Here is a 21,094-nt window from a genome sequence, read left to right on the forward strand (position 1 = left end):
TGCTAAGCAACATTCGCATGCTTCTCAGTTACCTGTTTTAAAGGAATACGTTACAAATCTCTGTCAATTTCGAGAACAGGGTATGATTACTAAGTACAAAGATTCTATGGTTACAAGGTTGGTTAATTTTTAAAGGTTGCTGACTTAATGTTCTCCTAAACTATGAGTTCTAGAATTCCTTAAAATAGAGTCTAGTAATTAGAAATACAGGTATCAACACCATGTCCTGCTCCCCCTGCTCCAGGACATGGAGTCAGCGCCAGCGCGACCGCTGGGGCAGCGGCTGCTCGGACACGGCCCGTCCTGCCCGGGGAAGTGCAGACAGCGGCCGTGGCCGTGCCGAGGAGCAGCTCTGAGCACGGGCACAGGCAGCAAACCAGGGGAGAAACACACAGAAAAGGACCTTTGGTTTTCTTAAAACAATTTATTATTTCAATTTTATATAAAAACCACACAATCAATTAATACTAGACCATTGCTGGCTTCCCAGCCTGCATCAAACCCTTTTCCCATGATAAAAAAAATACAAACCACGACAACAGCTAAACACAGAATTCAGAATTTCAGTAAAGCCCTTTGATTTCCGAAAGCGCCTCTCATTGACTGCACAATAATTACACCTGGCACGACAAGAAGGAAATCATACCGTAATCTGGGGTACAAAAAAATAGAAATCTGCCTGTGAGTATTTTATCAAATACAATTCCCTCATGTGCAGCACGCGATGGCACATCTTTGGTCTGCGTTTATCGTGGACCTCGCCTCACAGAGCTGCAGTGCCGGGGCCGCATTGCTCCTCCAGCACTGGGTTCACGAACATGAGGTATTTTGGAAAGCGACAGAAAATCTCTTTTCCCGCACAGTGAACGCCGGGAGCTGTTGGGGTCTGTCCCCTCCAGGGACAAGGAGCTGACCCTGCCCCACGTGGCCGGGAGCACCTCAGCTCCGGGACGTGGAATGGATTGAACGGCACCGTGATGCCCAGAGCTGATGGGGGAGGAAACACACAGGCTCCCTAGAAAACCAAACCCCCCAGCCCTGGTGACCCCAAGTTTCCCCTGCACTGAATACAGGGGATGTGGACATCAGGCTGAGGGGAGGCGGAGAGGGTTCACCCCCCTGGGTGAAATCCAACACGAGTCCGGTGGGTGAAATGAGTTGAGCCGCCTGCGCGGGGTGGCTGCCGGCCGGGGGGGACCTGGGGATCCTAATCGTCCTCCTCCCCCCCGCCATAAAGCTCCGCCAGCTTCTTGAAGCGGCTGCCCCAGTCGCTGAGGTAGTCGTAGTCCTGGTCGCGGTCAGAGTCGGAGGAGTTGAGGGAGCTGAGCGAGGCGGCCTCCGAGCCGCTGCCCTCGTAGTCAAACACCAGCAGCGAGTCGTAGGGGGGAGCCGTGGGGTCTGTGTCGGCTGCTTTCAGGTTCTGGGGGAGCAGAGGGGTCAGTGCCTGTCCCCCTGTGCTGGGGACACCCCAATGGTACCTGCATGAATGGGAACTCACCCCCCCAAAGCACGGCGCGGGGTCAGGGCTCACCTCATCAATGAAGTTCCCGATCTCGTCAGGGTTGGCAGGACGGGGCCGGTACTGGGGGGCGGCCATCAGCGGGGGGGCCACGTCATTACGGATCACCTCGGGGCGGGCATCCAGGCCCCGGTGCAGCTGGCTCAGGTCGTAGTCCTGAGGAGGGGGGGATAAGGACATGAGGGGATCACAGAATCACAGAATGTCCCAAGTTGGGAGGGACCCATAAGGATCATTGAGCCCAGCTTCTTGATGATGTTTGAAGGGTGGCCATGGGCACTGCTGTGCTGGGAGGACCACGGGCACCGGTGACCACAGTGGGGACAAGCAGGTCCACCACAGCCTCATGCACCCCAGATGTCACAGAATCATTGAATCGTTTTGGTTGGAAGAGACCTTCAAGATTATGAAGTCCGGCTGTTAACACAGAACTGTCACTAAACCATGTCCCCGAGAACCTCATCCATCTATCTCAGTGACCAAGGCCACCCCGCAGGGACCAGCATAGGGTCCCACCTGGTCCTCCTCGCCACCACCTTCCTCGTCGTAGTGGTACACGTTGTCCCGCATGTCATCCTCAGGCGGGAGCAGTGGCTCCTTCACCACCTTCCTTCGCCTGGCGAAGAGCAGCAGCAGCAGCAGCAGGACTGCAAGGGGGATAATCGGTGTCAGGGTGGTGGGATGGGGGTGTCCCTGTCCCCATCCCCCGGTACTCACTCAGCAGAGCCAGGATGCCCCCCAGGATGCCCAGGATGGCAGGGACGCCCAGTCCGCCAGCGATGTATGCTCGCCGCTCGCAGTTCTTGGCTGGCCCTTCACAGTCGCACACCTGGGCCTTGACTGGTGTCATCTGCACCTTCCCCTGCCCGTCCGTCAGCTTCAGAAACAGGTTGTACTCGCCCGGCTCCAGCACCTTGTTCAGCGTCAGCACCACTAGGTCTGCCAGCAGAGAAAGGAGTTGGGCTCAGAAATGTGTCCTCACCTTGGGGACACCTTTGTCACCAGTGTGGGGCTCTGCACAGCCCCAGCCCTCTGCCCATTGCAGGGACCCGCACTGGCTGCTCTCAGGGAGCACAGAGACATGAGGGGACCTGGGATCTGGACCTTAGAATCATCAAATAATTTTTGTTGGAAAAGACCCTCAATGTAATTGAGGGGGTCCAACCGTGAACCCATCCCTGGCACTAATCCACGTCCCTGAGAACCTCAACCTCATCAACCCCTCCATGGATGGTGACTCCACCACTGCCTTGGGCAGCCTGTTCCAATGCCTGACAGCCCTTTGGGGAAGAAATTGTTCCCCAGATCCAACCTCAACCTCCCCTGGCGCAACTTGAGGCCGTTTCCTCTTGTCCTGGCGCTTGTTCCTGGGGAGCAGAGCCCGACCCCCCCTTGGCTCCAAGCTCCTTTCAGGCAGTTCAGAGATCAGAAGGTCTCCCCTCAGCTCCTGTTCTCCAGCTGAACCCCCCAGGTCCCTCAGCCGCTCCTGTCACACTTGTGCTCCAGCCCCTTCTCCAGCTCCATTCCCCTCTCTCAACTTGCTCCAGCACCTCAAGGGCTTTATTGTCATGAGGGACCCAAAACTGACCCCAGAATTTGAGGTTTTTCCTCCCCAGTGCCCAGAACAGGGGGACCTTGCTCAGTGTCTCCTCACTGCCCCTCACACCAAGGGTGTGTGGCTCAACCAGACCCACTGACACCTACCTCGACCAGTCACCTCAACGGTCCAGTTGCTACCGGAGCCATGCTCCAGGACTGCCTTGAAGGGGTAGGTGTTGGGGGGCAGGTCCTTGTCCACAATGGTCAGCGTCTGCTTCTCGGGCTGCTGGTTGCAGATGTCAAAGTTCCGGGGCTCTGGTGTGGGCCCGTTGTCATTGACATCCTGGAGGAGGAGGAGCAGCGTCCCCGTGCCGGTGGCATCCGGCGCCCCTGCGGAGCTGGGGGTCAGTGCGGTGCCCAGGGAAGGGGTCCCTGCCCGGGGAGTTCCGGTGGCACACAGGCAGGTGGCAGCCCCGTCCCCAGGGGTGCGGCAGGACGCTGCTCACCGCTATCCACGGCCAGGACAATGGCCTTGTAGGTACTGTTGATGGCGTGCACCGACTCACGGTCTAGTGGCTGGGCCGCTGTGACAATGCCGGTCTCAGGGTTGATGGCCAGCCAGCCCGCGGGGTCACTGCCCATGCGGTACCTGGGAAGAGTGGGGGTCAGCAGGAGGATGCTCTGCAGGGTGGCAAGGGGCAGACGGCACAACCCCCCTACTCACGTGATTTTCTGCCTCTGGTCCTTGTCGGGGTCCTGGGCCGTGTAGGAGGTGACCTGGTGGCCCAGCGGCAGGTCCTCCATCACGTCAACCTTCTTGACTGGTGGCATGAAAATGGGGGCTTCGTTCACATCCCCCACCATCACCTGGACACTGGCAGAGGAGAGTGGCAGCGGCACGGCGAAGGGGACAGCATTCTCCACTGTCACCAGAAGGTTGTACTGGCTCCTGCTCTCATAATCCAGGCCCTGGGAGAGAAGAGCCACAGTCGCACCTATGGGGAGGTCACCAGTGCCAGGGCAGCTGCGCGGCAGCAGAGCCCACCTTGGCGGTTTTCAGGATGCCGTCATTGGTTTTGGGGTCAGTGGTGATCACGAAGCTGCCGTCCTGGTCCCCGCTCTTGATATGGTAGACGGCTTGCCAAGCAGGGGAGCCCTGCATGTCCCCGTCCGTCACGTGCAGCCGGGTCACTACCACTCCCACCTCATTCTCCTTCACCGTCCCCTCATACTGCAAGAGAGGGGACAGGGACGGTCACCCATGTGGTCCCAGGCACCTCGTGGTGGGGGGACTCGTGTTGTGGTGACGGGGGGAGGGCAGCGGTTGGCGGGAGCCGGCTCGGGTACCCTGGTGGGGTCGAAGATGGGAGGGTTGTCATTGGCATCAGTGACTTCCACGATGGCGGTGGCAGTGGTAGCCAGGCCAGTGCCTTCCTGGTCCGCAGCCTGGATGATCAGCGTGTAGTTGGGGGTAGTCTGCAAGCCAAAATCACTCTGGTTAGGGCAGGGGTTGGGTCCAGCACATCCCCCTCCTCCGAGACAGCGCCTGCCTTCTCTTCCACCCTCTTCCAGCCACGGTGTTCACCGCCGACATAGACACTTGCCGACATCCCCACTGCCCACCCGCTCTGGGGCTCAGCAGGGCTGGGAGCCCTGTGACATCTCCATCACAGATCCCTGACAGACTCAGGGCTGTGGCACCCCCAGAGCAGGGGATGGTGACCCAGGGATGGCAAATCCCCGAACTGTCCAAACCCCAGGGCTCCGATACCCCCAGGTCCTGTGGCCAGTCCTGCGGCAGAGCTGCCGTGCAGCACAGCAGGACATGGCAAGGGCACCAACCTCCCGGTCCAGCCCCGTGCCGATGACACTGATGACACCTTTCTCTGGGTTGATGGTGAACATCTGCTGCGCGCTCCTGGGCTCCTCACTGATGATGGAGTAGCCGATGATGCCATTGTTCACAGTGATCCCATCGTCTGCATCCGTGGCGTTCACAGTCATCACGGATGTGCCTGGGCACAGGGACAAGGAGGGGAGGTTTTACTCATGGAACAAAACCCACTGGCCACCCCGGCACAGCTCTGCCCAGGGCTCTGTGTGGTCCCAGCTGTGAGGTCCCCACTTGCTGGTCCCCCACACACCCGGTTTTGCGTTCTCCTCGATGTAGCCGACAAAGACTTGCTTGGTGAAGACAGGCCGGTTGTCATTCTGGTCCGTCACGGTGATGATGATCTCCATCGGGTCCTCCACGGGCTGCCCGTTGGCTGACACGGCGTGGGAGAAGAGCTGCCAGAGGCACCATCAGCACATGTGTCCCTGGGGAACATCCCCTCCCCACCCTGGTTCCCCACTCACCACATATTTATCGATCTGCTCCCGGTCCAGTGGCTTTGTCACCTCCAGCCACCCCGTCTCACGCTCGATGGTGAAGACGCCCACAGGGGGAGTGTCCGCCCCCTGCCCCGTGATGCTGTAGTAAACCTTGGTCTCCTTGTCCTTGTTGGATTTGATCTGGGCATGGGGCACAGGGGGTTAGAGGGGTCACAATGCTCTGGGGACCCCCCTGACCTGCACCCCATCTCCACAGAGCTACGTACCTGCACCAGCTTCTTGGGGAAGGGCCCCCGCTCATTCTCAGGGCAGTTGATAGGGGGGATGACCCAGTCCCTCTTCTGCCGCTGGAGCCCATGACCATGCTCAGGGAAGGTCAGGACATCAGGTGCCATGTCCTACAGCGGTGAGGGCTCAGATCAATGCCAGCACCTTGCTGAGCCCTGCACATGCTCTGTCCCAGCGGTGGTGACCCCAGGGAGAGGAGCTGCACTTTACCTGCTGCTGCTGCTGCCACCACCTGCGCAGGGTCACCCTGGCCGAGTGCCTCTTGCCCGCAGTGTCCCAGGCGTGGACGGAGAAGCTGATCTCCCTCCGCTGGAGCTGCAGAGGTTGGGTGGCAGAGATCACGCCATCCCTGCTCACGTTGAACCGCGTGTCGTCCGAGAGGATCACAGCAGATTGCTGCTTGTCACAGTCCCTAAAACTCACTGGGGACAGGGACAGCGAGTGGGCAGGGTGTCTTGGTGCTACCCCAGGGAGAGCTGGTGAGGGCAGGGTTGAGGCCCAGGCACCATGGTCCAGGCAGGCAGCAGGACAATGTGATACAGGTGTATGCGGCACTTCCACAGCTCAGAGGCCCGGGCGGACGGTGGGGTCGCAGGTGCATCCCCATCTATAGTACCGCATATGGCACATCCCTGCCGTGTGGCTCACCCCTGTGCACGGTGCATCCCTGTGGCACAGCATGTCCCTATGCATGGCATGTCACCACTGCCTTGCCTGTGGCAGCGGGTAGAGGGTGCTACTGCTCCCACCGCTTTTCAAATAAAAACAAGGGCAGCACCGGCTCACCTGCATAGGCACCCAGCCTGGGCCCTGGGGGCTGATCCACAGGGCACTGCAGGCCAGTGGGTGCCCCAGGGCCTTGGGACCTGAGGGGGGTTCCCAAACCCTTGCGTGGCCTGGGACCACGGCCACACATCTGCAGCAGGCACAGCCCAGGCTGTGGGAAGGGGACACCAGCCTGTGCTGGCCCTGCTGCACAGGTCAGCAGCTGGGACAGCCAGCCCTCCCCGGCACCACCAACACCTCTGCTGCACGGTCCCTGGGGATAGTGGGGGCAAACAGTGTCCCGGTGGCACCAGCCTGGCAGCCTGCTGGGGCGTGGAACAAGCCGGGATCGGCTGCAGGAGCCGTGGTGAGCTCTGAGATAGCACCGCAGCGTCACAGGCATCACATGAGCTGGGGCCGCGCTGCCGGAGCCACCAAACAAACACCCTTTGTCTGGGCGATGGTTTGTTTGTGCCCGTGGCACCGAGGCTGAGGGCCCCACCAGCACGGCCGTGACCGGCCCCAGTGTGACCCACGCAGAGTGGGAAAGCAACATTCCAGGGTGGAAACAGTGAGGTACGGCCAGATGCTGGACACGAGGCCATTGCCAGGGCTGGTGCCACTATTGCCAGGGCCAGTACCATGGCCCGGGGGGCTACATCAGCCCACAAGCAACCCAGGAATTTGGTGGCGGCAGCAGGATGGTGGCAGACGATAGTCGAGCTCCGGGCTGTCCCCTGCCCACCACGGTGCCCCCAATCCAGCCTGGGCAGCCAAGGAGGACCCGCCGGCACAATGCCAGCCCAGCCTGGCCCCGCGGCGCAGCCTCCGGCACAGGCTGTGGCAGCCGGTGGGGCTGGCTGGGCAGGAACGTGCTGAGACCGGCCAGGTGCTGCCACAGCGGGGGCTGGCGGTGGGGAAAGGCACCTAGCACCCACAGGTGCAGGCACGGAGATTGACACTTGGGTCCTGGCACCGTGCCGGATGGGTGCAGCGAGGGGGCAACGCTCAGACCCCAGCCCCACGCTGGGTGCAATGGATGCTGGCTACTCAGCCCCACATCAGATGGGTACAATGGGTGCTCCACCCCATGCTGGATGGGTGCAATGAGTGCTGGGTTCTCAGCCACACACTGGGTAGTTGCAATGAGTGCTGGGTGCTGAGTGCAATGAGTGCTTGGTGCTGAGTGCTTGCTCTCCCTCTTCCCCCCCCACCCCAGCCATGCACAACCTGTTTTTCCAGCTCCTGGGCTGGTTGCAGCCAGCCTTCCCATCGGCTACTCCCTCCCATCACTCCCCCCGGCGCCGGGCCCCTCTCCTCTGCAGGAGCAGTGGGGCGGGAGGTGAGGGAGCTCTGGGGGTCCTTTGGGGGGATCCCCCCTTCCCAACTCTCACCACCACCCACAGGTGCTGGGACCACCAGCCCCCCTGCGTCACAGCTGTGGCAGGGAGATGAGACTCGCACCTGGATGGGGACCAGGGCAGCCCCCCGAGTCACCCTAAGTCCCATGGTGTTTCACCGGGGCTGGGGACAGGCTGAGTCAAGGGCAGACTCGAGTGTCACCATCCCGGCAGTGCCCACTCTGCCTGGGTTGTGCAAGCACAGCTGAGCTGGGACAGGAGACAGCGGTGGGGAAGTGGGGGGGTCACGTCACCCCGTGGGCAACCAGGGCAAAGGCACCATGAGTGGCACGTCCCGCTGACACACCCGCTGACGTCACCCCGGTTTCACCGTGACACCAGACTCTCCAGGTTCCCCCACCCAAGGCTGACTGGGGAGCGTCCCAGCCTGCGTCATGTCCCATAGGCCAGGGAGGCTGCTCACCCCAACCCAGAGACCCCCCACCTGCAGAGGGGGACACGAGGCCAGGCAGAGCTGCAGGGTCCCAGCCTGGCCCCGGGGACACTGTGGCCCCCGCGCAGCCGTTTGCCTCCCTGGCCTGTCCAGACCTGTCGGAGGGAAAACACCGCACTCAGCTCATCAGCCTAATTACAGGCTGGCTTGTCAGCCCGGCCTCACCGCCAGCTTTGATGTGCTGTGTGGCATGGGGGGGCAGTGTGGCTGAGCACCCTCTGTGCATGTCCCCCACATGGCTGGGCATCGCCGTGGCACAGCCAGGCATCACTGTGTTGGCACAAGGCCCGAACACTGATGCCCATCCCCTTCCCTCCTCCCACACCCCATCTCCATCTGGGACCCGAAACTGGAAGTTTTGGTGCTGGGATGGGAGGTTTCCAGCAGGTCCTGGCTCAGCCCTGTGTGGCTGGGAGACACCGGGGACACGTGGCCACCCATCACCCTGGTATCGGGCATGGCTCTAGTGGCACAGGCTGCTACAGCAGGCAGCTTTGTTAATGATCAACCAGAAAGCTAACGAACGGGCAATTCCTGAGGTGGGGGGCAGGGTGCAGCTTGATACCCAGAGCCCAGGCAACTTCCAGAGCTGGGGGGGGTTTGGGACCCCACCGCATGGTGCTCTGCGGCTCCAACCGCCCCCAGCAGACTGATGCCAGCCCCACATCAACCATTAACCAGCGCAGATGGCAACAGCCCGAGGCTGCAGCCAGCTACCACGCAGCCTCAGCACCCACAGATCACAGGGTGGGGATGTGCAGGGCACCCCAAAGCAGCAATGGGTCCCCAGCACCCACTTCCTCAGGCACACCTTCCCCCAGTGCCTCCCCCACGCCCCAAAGCCACCAGAGCCACACAGGCAGGCCTCAGCACCAACACCTGCCACGCCAGGATGTGGATCTCCTGCTGGCACAGTGACATGCCACCAAGCCCTGGGATGGCTGTGCTGGGAGCTCAGCTCCACGGCTGTGGAAGGTGCTGGGACCCCAAGGCGGGCGAGGCGCGGGGAAGGACAGGCGCCTGCGCAGCCCCACGCCCCGGCTGCCAGTCCCGACAGGTCTGCGCCGCCTGAGTCAGCGCCGCCCGCGCCGGCGCACCCCAGGGAGAGGCACCCGCTGCCCCCGCACCTCGACACCGGCCTGCCGCGCTGGAGCACCCGCGCTGCCCCGGCCCCAACGCCCTGCATGGACACAGCCACAGCTCTGACCCCAGTGCCACCTGCGGCGGTGTGCACCAAGCCTGTCACCACGGCCACCTACAGAGTCAGGCAGAGATTGTCCCTATTGCCACCCCAGCACCATATGGACACAGGGCCACGGCTTCGTCCCCCATTGATGACTCCAGTGCCATGCACCCTGCCTGTCCCTGTAGCCTTGGCTCTGTCCCCATGGCCAACCTGTCCCCACACACAGCCAGTCCCCATGGCCACCCCATTCCCATGGCCTTGGCTCTGTCCCCATGGCCACTCCATCCCCAAGCACCCAGCCCATCCCCACAGCCACTCTGGTGCCACACACCCAGCCTGTCCCCACGGTCCCCACCTCACCTTGTCCCAGCTTCTGTCCCGCCGCCACACTGTCCTGCGGCATGGTGAGGGCGAAGGTCTCTGTGGTGAAGCTGGGCTGGCATGGAGCTGCCTGCTCGCACAGCCGGGGGCTGGCCTGCCCAGAGAGAGGGGTTAGCACCGGGCAGGGTCCCACGGTCCCAGGCAGGATCCCACGGTCCCAGGAAGAGTCCCACCGCCCCGGGCAGGGTCCCAGGGTCCCATCCCTCACCTGGAGCAGGAGGAGTAGGAGGCAGAGCTGGGCCGGACAGAACCCCCGCCGCCCCATGGCTGCCGGTGCTACTGCGGTGCCGGAGGGATCGAGGCGCCGCCGCCGCGGATCCGCAGGTGAGCCCGGTCCCGGTGCCAGTCCCGCCCCGCAGGTGCCGGCCCCACCCCGGGGGACCCGCCCCGCCGGGAGGCGGTGCCGCCCCGCCCGGCCCCGCTCCCCGCTCCCCCCGGTGTCCCGGTTCCCGCCGTGCAGCCCCCGGGCCGCGGGAGCTCCGTGGGTGCCCGTCCGAGGCTGCGGGGGGGACAGAGCACAGCCGGCACCGAGCACGGAGCCAGCGGGAGCTTCCGGGGCTGGGAATGTGCTGGTGCTGACCCCCAGCCCGGGGCAGCAGGCACAGAGCGGCGGGGTCAGTGCCCTGCCCGTGCTCCCCTGCACTAGCCCTGCACCCCGTGGGGACAGGGGCACCCTGCGGGAGCCCCCGCTGCTGTGGGCCATGGGTGCAGTGGTGCAGCCGAGCCTGTGAGTACCAGGCAGGGAACAGATGGGGGCTGCTGCAGGCAAGGGGGAACCAGGCTGGGGGAGTCACAGTGGGGCTGAGAGGGATCACAGTGGGCCTGGGGTCAGTACCAACCCCTGGGGAGGGAAGCAGCTCCCCAGCACTCTCTCCCAGGGCACAAAGCCACACAAAGGCTGGAGCATCTAAAAAACCCACATTCTTTATTAAAACTTACACCAGCACCCGCTCACCTGATCCATAGCATCACACTACTTTATTTCATACATTAAAAAAAAAAAAAAAACAAACCACAAAAAAATACAGGAGAGGAAGGTGAGGGGGCTGCTGCCAAGGCAGGGAGCATGGTGGGAGGGGGCAGCCCCAAGGCACGGGCAGAGGTAAGGCATGGGGCAGAGGGGCAGCGGGGCTGGGGGGTCCTAATCATCCTCCTCCCCCCCACCGTAGAGCTCCGCCAGCTTCTTGAAGCGGCTGCCCCAGTCGCTGAGGTAGTCGTAGTCCTGGTCGCGGTCAGAGTCGGAGGAGTTGAGGGAGCTGAGCGAGGCGGCCTCCGAGCCGCTGCCCTCATAGTCGAACACCAGCAGCGAGTCGTAGGGGGGAGCCGTGGGGTCTGTGTCAGCCGCTTTCAGGTTCTGGGGGAGCAGAGGGGTCAGTGCCTGTCCCCCCCATGCTGGGGACACCCCAATGGTACCTGCATGGCCGGGGTCAGGTCTCACCTCCTCGATGAAGGTGCCGATGTCGTCGGGGTTGGCAGGACGGGGCTGGTACTGGGGGGCTGGCAGGAGGGTGGGGGCCACATCATTGCGGAGCAGCACGTCAGGGCGGGCGTCCAGGCCCCGGTGCAGCTGCCGCAGGTCGTAGTCCTGGGGGGGACATGATGGAGAAGGGCAGGGTCAGGCTGCCTGTGCTGGCACCAACTCCCCAGCCCTCTAGCACACCCACCTGGTCCTCCTCTCCACCGCCCTCCTCCCCATAGTAAAAGATGTTGTCCCGCGTGTCGTCCTCAGGCAGCAGCAGCGGCTCCTTCGTCACCTTCCTCCTCCTCACAAAGAGCAGCAGCAGCAGCAGGATGACTGTGGGGAGCACCAGCATCAGTGGGGACATGTCACCCCTCTCTGCCCCATATGGGGTGTAGCCCCTCAGCACCGGAACCACAGGACCCCCCACTCACGCAGCAAAGCCAGGAGGGCACCAAGGGCGGCGAGGACGATGGGCAAGCCGGTGGCGGGCTGGGACCTCTGGGCACAGCTCTGCACCAGCCCCTCGCAGTCGCAGACCCGTGCGGTGATGGTGGTGAGCTGGGCTTTGCCCGGCCGGTCAAAGAGCCGCAGGTAGACGGTGTAGAGCTCTGGCTCCAGTGATGCCACCAGCCACAGGGTGACGGTGTCATCTGCACAAGAACAGCACCGTGGGTGACCCATGTTGATGTGCACCAGTAATGCCACCACAGTGCAGCCCATGTCGCGCTGAGCATTCCCCCGGCATTACCTTTGTCACCGACCTCCACAGCCCAGCTATCCCCCGAGCCGTGGCTGAGCTCAGCGCGGAAGGGCCCAGTGTTGGGGGGCAGGTCCCTGTCAGTGATGGTGAGGACCTGGGGCTGGGGGCTGCGGTTGCAAATGGTGATGTCCCGGGGCTCAGCCTCAGGGCCATGGTCGTTCACATCAAGCAGGGTGAGGAGGAGAGTGCCAGTGCCTGTGGCGGGCGGCGAGCCTGCAGGGGGGAGTGATGCTGGAGGGGGGATCCCCAAAACCAACACCCTCATGGGGACAGAGATGCCCCGAGCAGGGGACAGGCAGCCCCATCACCGCTCCGTGCTGGAGCCGGGATGTGGTTCCTGGTGCTGGCAGCACGTGTCCCTCACGCGGGACGGCAGGAACAAGGGCCCCTTTCATGGCCCTCACCATCGTCCACCGCCAGCAGCATGGCAGCGTAGGTGCTATTTTTGGCAAAGGGCGACTCGCGGTCCAGGTGGTCCCGTGCCGTCACAAGGCCGTTCTCGGGGTGCACAGCCAGCCAGCCCGCCGGGTCGTGTCCCATCAGGTATCTGGGGGCAGAGGGGAGCTGGTGATGTGGCAGGGTTGACAGGGATCCCCCCCCGACCTAGACCTCAAACCCATTCCTGCTCACTTGATCCTCTGCCCCTGGGCCGTGTCGGGGTCCCGCGCAGTGCAGGAGGCGATGGTCTGCCCTGGTGGCACATCCTCCGGCACTCGGGCCAGCTGCACCAGCGGCTCAAACACGGGCGCCTCGTTGACGTCCTCCACACTGACCGTCACCGTGGCGGTGGCCGTGGGCAGTTTCACGGCGAAGGGGGGCTCGTTGGTCACGGCCACGTGGAGCACAAACTGTTTCTTGGCCTCGTAGTCCAAACCCTGGGAGAGCGGAGGGGATGGGCAGCACCCTGCTGTTGGCAGCAAGGGGGGGACATGGAGGGGACACCCACCTTGGTGGTGCGGAGGACAGCCTCATTGCTGGCAGGGTCGGTGACAATGGCGAAGGCTCCCCCCTCATTGCCACGCAGGATGGAGTACACAGCTCGCCACGCTGGCGTGTTCAGCTCGTCCAGGTCGGTGACAGCCAGCCGGGCTACCTCCCGCCCAGCTGCATTCTCCGGCACGGCCGCCTCATACTGCGGGTGTGCGGCACTGTCAGTGCTGCAGCCCGGTGGGCACTAGCCTAGCCCCGTCCCATGGGGAGATGGTCCCACTGGGGTTGCCCCACATTACCGTTTTGGGGTCAAACTCGGGGGCGTTGTCATTGACATCCGCAATCTCGATCACAGCCAGCGCTGTCGTGGTCAGCCCCTCGCCATCCAGGTCAGCTGCCTGCACAGTCAGCGTGTACTCCCGCACGCGCTGCGGTAGACAGACAGACAGACACAGTGTCAGTCCCACCCAGGCCCGGGGCTGACCCCCCCACAGTGCCGCAGAGCCCACCTCCCGGTCGAGGCCACTGGCAATGACGCTGAGGGTGCCGGTGGCCTTGTTGATGGTGAACATGTGAGGATGGGGCTCCCGTGGCTCCTGGCTGAGGATGGAGTATGCGATTACACCGTTGTAGGTCTCCACCGCATCGTCTGCATCCGTGGCCATCACCTGCATCACGGAGGTGCCTGGGAACAGGACGTTGCAGTGAGTGGGGGGACAGGCACCCACGTCCCCCACAGGGATGGTCCCAGGGTTCTCCCCAAGGGACGCGGCACAGGCTCCTACCTGGCAAAGCGCCCTCGGGCACGGAGCCTCTGAAGATCTCCTGCGTGAACTGGGGCTTGTTGTCATTCTGGTCTGTCACTGTCACTATGATCTCCATGGGCTCCTCCACCGGTTTGCCATTCTCAGACACAGCATGGGACAAGAGCTGGAGGGCGGAGGGGTGAGCTGAGGGGCCAGCATGGCACACTGGCACACCATGGCACATGGTGGCAGGGACCTACATGGTACTTGTCAATGCGCTCCCTGTCCAGCGGCTGCGTCACCTTCATCCAGCCCGACTCTTTCTCGATGGTGAAGACGCCCTCGGGGGGGGCGTCTGCCCCCTGCCCTGTGATGCTGTAGAAGACCTTGGTGTCTTTGTCCCGGTTGGATTTGATCTGGGAGGAGACGTGGGGGGGTTCAGTCCCCCTGCACCCCTAGCCCCGATGCAGGGGAATGGCCACCACCAGCATCTCTCCCAACCTCGACGTGCGCAGCCATGCCTAGCCCCCACCCAGACTGACCCCCCCATACCTGAACCAGCTTTTTGGGGAAGGGGCCCCTCTCATTTTCAGGAACCTTGATGGGGGGGATCACCCAATCCCTCTTCCGCCTCCTGGGAGCAGCATGAGCCCTGGGTAGCTCCTGCGGGACAGGGGCGTGTGAGGGTGCAGCCAGCAGGGGGTCAGGGGATGGGGAGGGGGCAGATGGGCAGCGTTACCTGGGGGGAGCGCCTGCTCCGCAGGGGGACAGGGGCAGGGTCTGGCTGACCGATGGCATCCCGGCGGGGGACAGCAAGCACCCTGCCTTCCCCCAGCAGCTGCACAGGTCCCCCGTCCTCCTGCACCCCAACATGGGGCTCCTCGGTCCCATACAGCCCCACGCAGGCCCCGGAGCTCGCTGTGGGAGGGCACAGGGTCAGGGTGGATAGGGGGACCTGTCCCCCAGCCCCTCACGGCAGCAGCCCCAGGACCCTGCAACCCCCCCAGCCTCCCGAGGCAGATCAGGTCAGGCAGGGGATGCCGGGAGCAGCACAGGAGTGCGGAGGTTTCGGCTTTTGTTTCATTGATGACGGGAAATTCCTGGGCAGGCAGGGCCCTGCTCCAGCCTCCCACCTGGTGTGTCACCCCCCTCGGGGCTCCCAGCGCCCCCATCCAGCATGTCACCCTCCAACAGGCTCCCAGCCCCCCATGGCCTGGACATGTGGCACAGCACGGCCCCCCCCCCCAGGACCGCGCTGCATCCCCCGTGCTGGACACAGCCCAGCTCCCTGCACCCCCAGCCGGGCACAGGATTAGGGGATTAGTGGAGCTAAACCAGCTCCGCCGGCAGCAAGAGGCCATGAGAGCTGGGAGGGGACAGGGAGTGGGGCTGGGGGGCTGCGGGAGCAGGGGAAATGTGGAGCAAGCTAAGGGGAGCTGTGCCCCACGGCTGCCCCATATTGCGATGGGGAGTGAGCCCCAGGGCGATGGTGGGGTCCCTTGTCCCATGCTGGGCGCAGCAGCCGTGCCCGGAGGGCAGCACTGAGGGCCCCTCCCAGCCGCGATGGCTTTGATAAGAGACATCAGCAGGGCTGGAAGGGACCCAGCCACACCGGCAAGTGGGGCTGGGGCACGAGGAGCCCGGGGGAGCCCCAAACACTCACCACAGGGAGCCCCTGGCACCCACCACGGGGACCCCACCAAAGGCTGGGTGGCACAGGAGGGTCCGGGTCCGCAGCCTCGCTCCAGTCCCCTCAGAGGGCCAAACCCTGCTGTGCCCTGAGGGTCCCCCCATGCAGAGCCCCTGTGGCACTGTGTCCGGTGGAGCTGCACGGCTGGTGTCAGGGCCACGTGCTGGCCACCGAGGGGGGTTTTGAGGGTTTTGCAGTGGTGTGGCCAGACCCCAGCCCCTGTCCCCGCGGGCTCCCAGCAGAGCCCAACGCCGGCCCGCGGCCTGGCAGGAGCCATGGTGGGCTCGTTCAAAGCAGCGGAATGTGGCACCCGAAGGTCAGGGCCTCTCCTGGCACGGTGAGAGCACTTAGGGCCGGGAAGAGCTTTTAGTGCTCCGCGGCCATTAGGCGATCGCTGGCTCTGGCTGCCGTTCCCGAGCAGCCCTGCTCCCCCAGGACGTTGCTGAGCAAATGGGGCAAACAGGCCCAGGCAACACGCACTGCCCCAGCCCCAGGGCATCACCGGCACTGAGCCCCTGTCTGGCCTGGGGCCAGGCCAGCTGGACTCTGCAGCTCACGGCACCCGCTCCTGCCCATGGCTGCAGAAGGTGGCCCCGGGGCACCCAGCCCTATCGCCAGCCCGGCGCTGGGCACCCACCCTATGGGGATCCAGCCCTACCCCAATGGGTGCCCCACGGCTGAACCGCAGGCGCCAGCATCAGCCACCACCATCCCCAGTGGGGCCAGACAGGCAGGTTGCGCATTACCAGCCCTGCTGCTTGGGGCACCATCAGTCCCACGGCCCAAACCCACTGCCGTGGGAGCACCACCAGCCCCACGGCCCAGTCTTAGGAAGGGGCAGCCCCATAGCCCAGCCCACAGCCCTATAACACAGGAGCCTGGCCAGCCTCACAGCTCATCCCCACAGCCAGTGAAGGGCTTGCCCCATGCCCCAAATCCCTGCCAGCCCCACACCCGGGGCAGTACCAGCTCCTCACGAAAAGAACAGATCCTGGCCCGGGGGCGTACAGCCGGCTCTACATCCCTCCCCAGGACCCAGCCCCACGGCCCGGCGAGCACAGCCGACCCCAGATCCAGTCCCACAAGCCGGGGGACAGTGTGGGGCCGAGCACCTCAGCGAGGTGGGACCCCCGCCACCGCCCCGCACCCGGGGGCACGGCCTGCCCGCTCCACCGGCGCCCCGGACCTGTCCCCGATTGCAATCCCGATCCCGCTCCCGATCGCGGTTCCGATTGCAACCCCGGTCCCCGCACGGCCGGTGTCCCCACCGCGCATCGCAGGGGTCCCGGGGGGCCGGGAGGAGCCGCGCCCCGACGGCGCCGGTTACCTGGTGCTGGGAGCGGCCCGCGGCGCAACTCCGGGGGGACGCACGGCCGGGCCGGGGGAGAGGCGAGCGCGGCGGCCGCCGGCAGGAGCGGGAGAAGAAGGAGGATGAAGAGCGGGCAGAGCCCGGAGCGCAGCTCCCGCATGGCCCGTCCGCGGCTGCTGCCGCCGCTGCCGCTGCCGCCGCTCCGGTCGCCGCCCGCCGCGCCCCGCCCCGCCCCGCTGAAACGCGCCGCTCCAGGTGAGGCGGCAGCCGCGCAGGTACCGCCCCGCCCCGCCCCGCCCCGGAGAGCAGCTCCGGTCCCTCAGTTACCCCCCTAGGACCCTCCGTTCTTCCGTGCTGCCGCCCCGGTGCCTCCAGCCCCCTCTGCTGCTCCTCCAGTAACCCCGCGCGGCCCGCGAGACACCGCCCGGGCATCCCGAGATCTACGCGCGTCTTCCCGATATCGCCGTGTGTCTTTCCATGTGCCTCCGGTACCTCCGGACGCCCCCGGGCACCCCACTACCTCCGCGATAACCCCACGTTCCGCTGCCCCGCGGGCTCCCCGGTCCCAGTAACGGTCCCATACCGGGGCTGAGCCCCACCCAGTGCGACCTGTACCCCCACCCGGTATGGGGTTGCAGCTCTTGGGGACCCCCGGGGACCTCCCACACCCAGCGACCTGGCACCCTGCAGCGGGGACTCCCCCAGCACCCCTGGGCCTACTCTGACGGGAGGTTCGGGGTGCTCTCCGCCCTAGGGGGTCCCATCGGGCACCAGCCGCAATGCTACTCCCTCCCCAGCACCCGGGAGGGCCCAGCCGGTCCCGAGCATCACCTGGCGGTGGCACCGCACTGGCAGTGGGGGCTATGAGGGTACAACAGAAGGGGCTCAGCTCCTCGGGGCATTCTCAGCACCCCACAGTGCATCGGGGTGCTGGTGAGGGATGCCTGGAGCCCCCTCCCGAGTTTGGGTGCATGGAATCCCTAGAGTGAAGAGGGACCCTGGGGTAGGGCCATGTGTGCACCCTAACCCAGCTGCGGTGGGGTGTCCTGTGGCCCCTCTGGGGCGCCTGGGGTCTGTCACCACCCAGCCTGGAGCAGCATGTTGTCCGCTGGCCCCATGCCGGTCCCCCCAGGCTGGCGGCGGCAGCTGCCCCCCCCCGCACGTCCTGGCACCCGTGGGCTGGCGCTCAGCTGTCCTGGCAGGTCTTGGCCAAGGTCACGGCAGCTGTAGGGAAGGTCCCAGCCAGGGCAGCCAGAGCCATGTCACCCTCCAGCTTCACCTTCCTCTTCTTCCTCCTCCTGCCGGTAGGATCATCCCGATGCCTGTCTGCAGTGTGGGGGGGCAGAGGGACAGCCCCTCCAGCCTCTGGGCAAAGCTCCATGGCCCCTCAGCCCCGCTCTCTGTCCTACAGGGAGTGCTGACCTTTGCCGAGTGCAGCCATGGGCTCCGGCGGCAGAAGAGGGACTGGGTCATCCCCCCCATCCACTGGCCTGAGAACGACCAGGGGCCCTTCCCCAAAAAGCTGGTGCAGGTATGTGGCCCCGCGGGGATGGGGCGCAGGGCAGGTGGGTCCCTGGGGCACTGCGACCCCTCTAACCCCCCTGTGCCCCATCCCCAGATCAAATCCAACAAGGACAAGGAGACCAAGGTTTACTACAGCGTCACAGGGCAGGGGGCGGACACTCCCCCTGTGGGCGTCTTCACCATCGACCGTGAGACGGGGTGGCTGGAGGTGACAAAGCCGCTGAACCGAAAGCAGATTGATAAATATGTTGTGAGTCGGGGGCCGGGGTGGGAGGGGACAGTCCCTGGGGACACATGGGCTGATGGTGCCTCTGGCAGCTCTTCTTCCACGCCATATCGGCCAATGGGCAGCCCGTGGAGGACCCGATGGAGATCATCATCACCGCAACGGACCAGAATGACAACCGGCCCGTCTTCACCCAGTCGGTTTTCCGCAGCACCGTGCTGGAGGGGGCTGAGCCGGGTGAGACTGATGCTGCTGAGCAGGAGGCAGAACCAGGGTGGTGGTGGGGCGATGGGGGAGCTGTCACCAGTAACCATCCACCCCAGGCACCCCCGTGCTGCAGGTGGTGGCCATGGACACCGATGGCACTGTGAGCTCCAGCAATGGGGTTGTGGTCTACTCCATCCTGCGCCAGACACCAGACCAGCCCCAGCCCCACATGTTTGCCATCAACGGCAGCACCGGGGTGATCTCCGTGGCAGTGGCAGGGCTGGTGGCACAGGTGAGCCTTGGGCACGGCCCGTCACCCACCCGCATGACTAGTCTGGCTCTCACTCCCCATTTGGGGGTGACACTGTCTCTCACTGCAGGCTGTCCCCGAATACACCCTGGAGATCCAGGCCGTCAACCCGGAAGGTTCCAGGCTGCGGGCCACTGCCACTGCCCACATCAAAGTTCAGGTGAGGTGCTGAGCCCACCCCCACGCACCCTGGCAGCGGACGGGCAGGTGAGGCTGCAGTGAAGCCGTTGCCTGCTCTTGGCAGCCCCCACCATCCGCCCAGCTGCCGCGGCACTGACGCGCTCCAGGCGCTTTCCAGGCTGGGATGGCAGCTCCGCCGCGGCTCCTCCTGGCCTGGCTCCCCAACGTCTTGCCGGGCTCTAGTCCACCAGCCCCAGGGCCGCAGTGCTGCCGGAGCCTGGGTGCCGGCGGGGCTCCCGGGTGCACCTCCCAGGGGGAAACCACCTGCATTGGCTCAGCCCAGCTGGGGAGGAGCGCCTGGTGCTGCCGCAACCCCACACCAGGATAGCGGCATCCAGCCTTGCCAGCTCCGTGGGGAAAGGCTGCGGTGCTAGGACGGGCTGCCAGGTGAGGGGATGGCATTTTGCGCGGTGTTGCCCTGCCCGAGTGGGGCAGAGGAGAGCCAGGTAAGCAGCCAGGCACCCTTGTTGTTGTTGTTCCTCTCTGGTGTCCCCGCTTCAGCCAGTAGTCGAGGCCCAGAGCTGATGCCAGGACAGCAGCAGGAGCTGGTCCCGCTCCAGGCAGGCAGCCCAGCCCTGCCCATCTGGCAGCAGCCCCAGAGCCGCAGGACCAGCCCCTGTGCTGTGCTCCCACCCAGCGATGGTTAGTGGCCCTTGGCCCTGGGCAGCTCTGGAGCACTTGCAGGGTTAACGTCTGCCCACACGTGACACCGCGGGCAGGGAAGGGAAAAAGATATGGAGCTGCTTACTCCCTGGGTCTGGGCTAGCCAGTGCCGCCGTGCTGTGGCCCACCAGGACGAGCGGGGAGCCCAGCAGCACGCGTCCGAGCTTCACTTACTCCTCCATCTCAGGCCAGCAGCATGTCCGGGACAGCGAAAGGCTCCTTGACCACCCACGTGCTGAATACAGCCACGGGGCTGCCGGCAGCCGGCCTCGCCATCCACCTGGCCCAGCTGCAGGAGCCGGGGCAGTGGACGGAGGTGGTGCAGAGGTAGGAGAGCCGGGGGGAGCCACTGGGCAGAGGATGCTGTTGCCTGTCCCCCCAGAGCCAGGGGGCAGCCGGGAGAGGCTGCCCAGCCTGCACCCTGGGGACAGCCAGCACTGCGGGGCTGGGACAGCCACCACGGCAGAACTTGCTCCTGCTTGCAGGTGGACCAACGAGGACGGGCGCTGCCAGCCCCTCCTGGCTGCGGGAGAGGCCAGGGCCGGCACCTACAAGCTGCGCTTTGAGACGGCAGCGTACTGGCAGGGCCTGGGGCACACCAGCTTCTACCCCTTTGTGGAGGTACGGAGTGCGGGGAGCAGGGGACGGGTGAAACGGGAGCTGGTTGTGGCAAAAGCCACAGCAGGACCAGAGCAGGAGTCCGGGTGCTATGGACAGGCTTGGGGGAGCTGCCTGCTCCCTCCTGCGGTCCTGCCGTTGCTGCTCTGAGCATCCCCAGCCCGGCTGCAGCTCACTGAAGCCCAGCTGCTGCCCCTCGCTCTTCCCCAGGTTGTCTTCACCATCACGGACCCGGCGCGGAAGCTGCACATCCCGCTGCTGATCAGCCCCTACTCCTACACCACGTACCGGGGCAGTTAGGGGACAGGCGTGTCCTCCCCCTAGGGACACAGGGCACCAAGGGGAACTACGGTACCGACACCATTAAAGGCTTCAAACAGCACCATTTGACTCAAAAAAATCACATTCCTGGGGTCAATGCACACACGGCTTCTGGAGGGGGAAAGGAGGGGAACCCTGGGGGCAGCACAGGCAGGAAGGCTCAGGGGGTCCCGCTCCAGCTGGGGCCAGCGCGTGGGATGCCGGGAGCTCTCTGGCTGCGCCGTAGTCCTGTGCTGTGCTGGACACTGCTTGGTCACAGCTGACCCAGCTGGCAGCTGCCTG

General features: G+C 64.6%; 3 protein-coding genes across 4 annotated transcripts; 1 reads left to right on the plus strand and 2 right to left on the minus strand.

Annotated features, from left to right (window-relative positions):
- Positions 1-404: 404 nt before the first annotated feature.
- Positions 405-10,232, minus strand: CDH1 (cadherin 1). The gene is made up of 16 exons (XM_065028692.1): positions 10,075-10,232; positions 9,846-9,960; positions 5,891-6,102; positions 5,659-5,790; positions 5,417-5,572; positions 5,203-5,347; positions 4,901-5,073; positions 4,406-4,534; positions 4,104-4,289; positions 3,783-4,027; positions 3,565-3,707; positions 3,224-3,448; positions 2,237-2,458; positions 2,036-2,166; positions 1,532-1,675; positions 405-1,420 (listed from the first exon to the last, which is right to left on the minus strand). The coding sequence occupies exons 1-16, from the start codon at positions 10,129-10,131 to the stop codon at positions 1,208-1,210; spliced, it is 2,628 nt and encodes an 875-aa protein (XP_064884764.1). The 5' UTR covers positions 10,132-10,232; the 3' UTR covers positions 405-1,207.
- Positions 10,233-10,772: 540 nt separating this feature from the next.
- CDH3 (cadherin 3) lies at positions 10,773-17,210 on the minus strand. Of its 2 annotated transcripts, XM_065028693.1 has the most exons (15): positions 16,782-16,994; positions 14,504-14,682; positions 14,317-14,427; positions 14,025-14,180; positions 13,804-13,948; positions 13,528-13,703; positions 13,318-13,446; positions 13,035-13,220; positions 12,719-12,963; positions 12,493-12,635; positions 12,077-12,301; positions 11,760-11,978; positions 11,531-11,661; positions 11,305-11,451; positions 10,773-11,220 (listed from the first exon to the last, which is right to left on the minus strand). In XM_065028693.1, the coding sequence occupies exons 1-15, from the start codon at positions 16,921-16,923 to the stop codon at positions 11,008-11,010; spliced, it is 2,547 nt and encodes an 848-aa protein (XP_064884765.1). In that variant the 5' UTR covers positions 16,924-16,994; the 3' UTR covers positions 10,773-11,007. The 2 variants fall into 2 exon arrangements, with proteins under 2 accessions (XP_064884765.1, XP_064884766.1); XM_065028694.1 differs by lacking the exons at positions 14,317-14,427; positions 14,504-14,682 and having other exon boundaries at positions 16,782-17,210.
- Positions 17,107-20,873, plus strand: LOC102087338 (cadherin-1). Its single transcript, XM_065028708.1, has 10 exons — positions 17,107-17,251; positions 17,966-18,067; positions 18,175-18,294; positions 18,382-18,537; positions 18,606-18,750; positions 18,837-19,012; positions 19,101-19,190; positions 20,061-20,200; positions 20,359-20,494; positions 20,702-20,873. Exons 2-10 carry the CDS (start codon positions 18,023-18,025, stop codon positions 20,789-20,791), a joined length of 1,098 nt encoding a protein of 365 aa, XP_064884780.1. The 5' UTR covers positions 17,107-17,251; positions 17,966-18,022; the 3' UTR covers positions 20,792-20,873.
- The last annotated feature ends 221 nt before the right edge of the window (positions 20,874-21,094 follow it).

This window comes from Columba livia, chromosome 13 (assembly GCF_036013475.1).
Source record: "Columba livia isolate bColLiv1 breed racing homer chromosome 13, bColLiv1.pat.W.v2, whole genome shotgun sequence".
Classification (NCBI taxonomy): Eukaryota; Metazoa; Chordata; class Aves; order Columbiformes; family Columbidae; genus Columba; species Columba livia.

Bases quoted from the DNA above. Each gene is read 5' to 3' on its own strand.
- CDH1 (XM_065028692.1), bottom strand. From the start codon at position 10,131: ATGGGGCGGCGGGGGTTCTGTCCGGCCCAGCTCTGCCTCCTACTCCTC. The intron at 5,348-5,416 runs GTGAGTGGGGAA...TGCCTCTGGCAG, and splicing joins AGCAGATCGATAAATATGTG to CTCTTCTCCCACGCCGTGTC. The intron at 3,449-3,564 runs GTGAGCAGCGTC...CCAGCTCCGCAG, and splicing joins TGTCCTGGCCGTGGATAGCG to GGGCGCCGGATGCCACCGGC.
- CDH3 (XM_065028693.1), bottom strand. From the start codon at position 16,923: ATGCGGGAGCTGCGCTCCGGGCTCTGCCCGCTCTTCATCCTCCTTCTT. The intron at 11,979-12,076 runs GTAATGCCGGGG...GTTCTTGTGCAG, and splicing joins TGTGGAGGTCGGTGACAAAG to ATGACACCGTCACCCTGTGG. The intron at 11,452-11,530 runs GTGGGTGTGCTA...TGTCCCCCCCAG, and splicing joins GCGGTGGAGAGGAGGACCAG to GACTACGACCTGCGGCAGCT.
- LOC102087338 (XM_065028708.1), top strand. From the start codon at position 18,023: ATGTCACCCTCCAGCTTCACCTTCCTCTTCTTCCTCCTCCTGCCG. The intron at 18,068-18,174 runs GTAGGATCATCC...TCTGTCCTACAG, and splicing joins TCTTCTTCCTCCTCCTGCCG to GGAGTGCTGACCTTTGCCGA. The intron at 18,538-18,605 runs GTGAGTCGGGGG...TGCCTCTGGCAG, and splicing joins AGCAGATTGATAAATATGTT to CTCTTCTTCCACGCCATATC.